The sequence below is a fragment of the Physeter macrocephalus genome, chromosome 21, assembly GCF_002837175.3.
Source record: "Physeter macrocephalus isolate SW-GA chromosome 21, ASM283717v5, whole genome shotgun sequence".
In the NCBI taxonomy this organism is placed as follows: domain Eukaryota; kingdom Metazoa; phylum Chordata; class Mammalia; order Artiodactyla; family Physeteridae; genus Physeter; species Physeter macrocephalus.
Genome location: NC_041234.1, coordinates 9119137 through 9122580, shown reverse-complemented (window position 1 = coordinate 9122580; position 3444 = coordinate 9119137). Strand labels below are relative to the sequence as shown.

Here is a 3444-nt window from a genome sequence, read left to right as displayed (position 1 = left end):
TAAAGAAGATGTGGCACATATATACAATGGACTATTACTCAGCCATAAAAAGAAATGAAATTGAGTTATTTGTAATGAGGTGGATGGATCTAGAGACTGTCACACAGAGTGAAGTAAGTCAGAAAGAGAAAAATAAATAACACATATATATGGAATCTAAAAAAAAATGGTTCTGAAGAACCTATGGGCAGGACAGGAATAAAGACGCAGACGTAGAGAATGGACTTGAGGACACAGGGAGGGAGAAGGGTAGGCTGGGACGACGTGAGAGAGTGGCATGGACTTATATATACTGCCAAAAGTAAACTAGATAGCTAGTCGGAAGCAGCCACATAGCACAAGGGAGATCAGCTCGGTGCTTTGTGACCCCCTAGAGGGGTGGGATAGGGAGGGTGGAAGGGAGACGCAAGAGGGAGGAGATACGGGGATATATGTATAGCTGATTCACTTTGTTATAAAGCAGAAACTAACACACCATTGTAAAGCAGTTATACTCCAATAAAGATGTTAAAAAAATTTTGCTTTTTGCATTCGCGCCCACTGTGGTGCCACCAGACACGCCCTCAACATGCAAAACAACGATTTCGTGGACCTGTACGCACCTTACAACCGCATCATCGGCTCCAAGGACCACACGTCCATCCAGACGAATTTGGCCGAGGTTGACAAGGTGACATCCAGGTTCAATGGCCAGTTTAAAACCTACTCTATCTGCAGGGCCATTCACAGGATGGGTGAGTCAGAAGACTCCATTCTCCAACTGGCCAAAGCGGACGGCATCTCTCAAAGAACTTCTGACTGGAGAGGATCACGGATGTGGAATATTTGTCATAAATAAATAGTGAACCCCCCCAAATTAAGTTAAATATCAAAACACAACTCCAGAAAGTTGTATTCCCTAACAATGACTAAAATTTATTGGCTGCTTTCCATATATATATAAAGCTTTCCATATATCAGGCACTGGTAAATGAAACCAACACACATAGTGAGATGTTTACATTAATTCATTTAATCCATATCATTGCTCTACGGGATAGGTATTCCTGTTGTTCTCTTTTATAGGAGAAGAAAAGTGAGGCCCAGAGAGGTTAAATAAGTTATGCAAGCGCTCACAGCTCTTAGGCAGAAAGGTAGGGATTCGGCCCCAGGGCTTCTGGCTCCAGGTCTTCCTCACTCTAGTACAGCCTCTGCCCACTCAAGCCACCATGGTGCCTCCTTTTGAAGTCCTATAGTTCTTACCATCAATCATGCATATTTAATATTGAACACTTACAGTTTTGCATGTTTGTTGCATTTTCATCTTAGTACAACATGTCTTCCCAACTAGACTCTAAAACACTGAACGCAGGAACTGTAAATAATACTTCTCTATAATCCTCACAGCACTTAGCACGATTCTCCACTCATTAAATAAGATTTAATTGGACTTTCGGCAAAGAGATAACTTTCAAAACATCTATTCCGATAATTTTGCAATCAAATAAACTCTGCCAACATTCTTTGCTAAGAAGCAGTCATCTTTTGAGATTGCTGGAAATTTAAGTTTAGAAAAAAAGAAGTTAATGCTTTTTTATCTCATTCTATTCCCTTTGACGGATGAAACCAAAAATAATCACTTCGCATCTCCAAAGTGCTCCACCCCCATGAAAGCAGGCGGAGAGTGAGCCATCACTAGGACACAAATGTGTTCTGCTCAAGGCAATCAAATAAATCAAGCAACCCCCAAAATATAGTTAAAGCAAAGTGACTCAGACACAGTTCATGTTTTTAGTCACTCAGTATCCAAAGTTACTCTGAAATATGAATCGTTTTTAAAGCATTACTCATTTTGCTTTCTCTGATAAAACTAAAATAATCCAATACAATTATCTGGATGGTTATAATTTAAAGATTTAAAATACATGCTCAAAACCTAACATTTCAAATTAGCGCCACTCTTTAGGACAAACTCTAACTAATAATAAAAGTATAAAAGTATCCTGGAGAAACTAACTTCCTACCATTTTCTTTTTATTAAGCTAATCTGAAAAAAAAAAAAAAAAAAAAGAGCATTCTTCCATGGGGCTGTCGTAGAGAAAGCACAGCACTGTAGAAGCCACGTACCTAAAAAGTCATTACTCAGAGTTGAAAGCTGTTTTCCCATCTCATCTAAGAAAGCATTTATTCTCACACTGGAAAATTAAATATAGTTCAAGACCTTCATTTAGAAATAATTGACTTTCACCAAATCCATAAACTAGAACAATTTTTAAGTGACCTTATCAGTAGCTCAAATAGGTTTAATCATATATGCCAACGCCTACTGGTTGGTAGTAGAGACCTGGATACTGTGTTGAGAAGGATTCTGAAGTCATATCCAAGAAAAAATATGTTTGGATCAATTAGCAATCAACGATGTATGTGTACCAGTACCAAAAATTTGGGCTAACTGCCATAATTTATGAAAAGTAAAATACAAACCCTCAATCTGAAATGAAAGATGTGGGCCAGGGATTTCAAAGATGCTACTGGATTATCTGGTCCATTTTAAGAGAGAAAATTCATTGCTTAGTAGTGCCCCAGATTTATGGTGCTCTAATCAAATAAGCAGTAGAGGAATAGGAGAGGGACTAAACATTTGGTGACACTCTACTGCACGTCATGCACTGAGCCTTACCTCAACCACCTACTTCCATGGCCATATCCAAGATTTTTGTCATTACTAATAACAACACCTCTCCATTATCTTAATTTCAATCATTCTATTCCTCAAACACCATTTCCTATCTTTCTGGCTTACTCCCTCCAGTATCTAGTCTCCCAATAATCCTTCTACCCCACTGATATATCCAATTCATTGGTCCTACCACCCTTTCACTGTCCCTCACCTCCGCACAGGGTCCTCAACTTTCCTACTTATCCATCATATCACGGTCAATTTTCACTCCCTTGCATTCACTGTCAACTCCATTGCTCTTTTGTCTCTTCATCGTAATTGCCTAGCAAAACCCTATGCTTTGTTAAATCCAGATCTCTCCAGACTCCAGACCTGTAACCATGTAACCTAAATGTTGCCAGAGAAAAAAACTGTAGTGACTGGTCTCATTCTAAATTCATGATTACTTCAAGAGCGTCCTTGGTAAGACTGCCCATCCCACTCTATCTCCTTCATCCATTCACCCTCCACTAGACATTAATTTCACACCTGCTCCCCTCTCTTCAAATCTCAATGTCTCTTCCTCCTTACTTACTCTCCACTAACGGCCCTGTTTCCAGCTTCATGGTAAACAAAGAAACAAAAGAGAGTTCCCACAGCATGTCACCACACCTTCTCCGCACCTACCTACATCTGTTTGCATATGCTCTACCCTCTCTTCTGATACAATGGATGTGCTGTCCTTGCTTTGATCAAAAGCCAAGCCCTCTACTTGCATACTAGATCCCATCCCTCTTCCTTAATCA

At 39.6% G+C, this 3444-nt stretch overlaps 1 protein-coding gene across 1 annotated transcript; it reads left to right on the top strand.

Moving 5' to 3' along the window:
* Window positions 1-568: 568 nt before the first annotated feature.
* Window positions 569-838, top strand: LOC112062008 (40S ribosomal protein S21-like). The gene has a single exon (XM_055081907.1). It carries the CDS (start codon window positions 569-571, stop codon window positions 836-838), a length of 270 nt encoding a protein of 89 aa, XP_054937882.1.
* The last annotated feature ends 2606 nt before the right edge of the window (window positions 839-3444 follow it).

What these genes read in the sequence shown, in the direction of transcription:
- LOC112062008 (XM_055081907.1), top strand. Translation starts at nt 569, where the DNA reads ATGCAAAACAACGATTTCGTGGACCTGTACGCACCTTACAACCGCATC.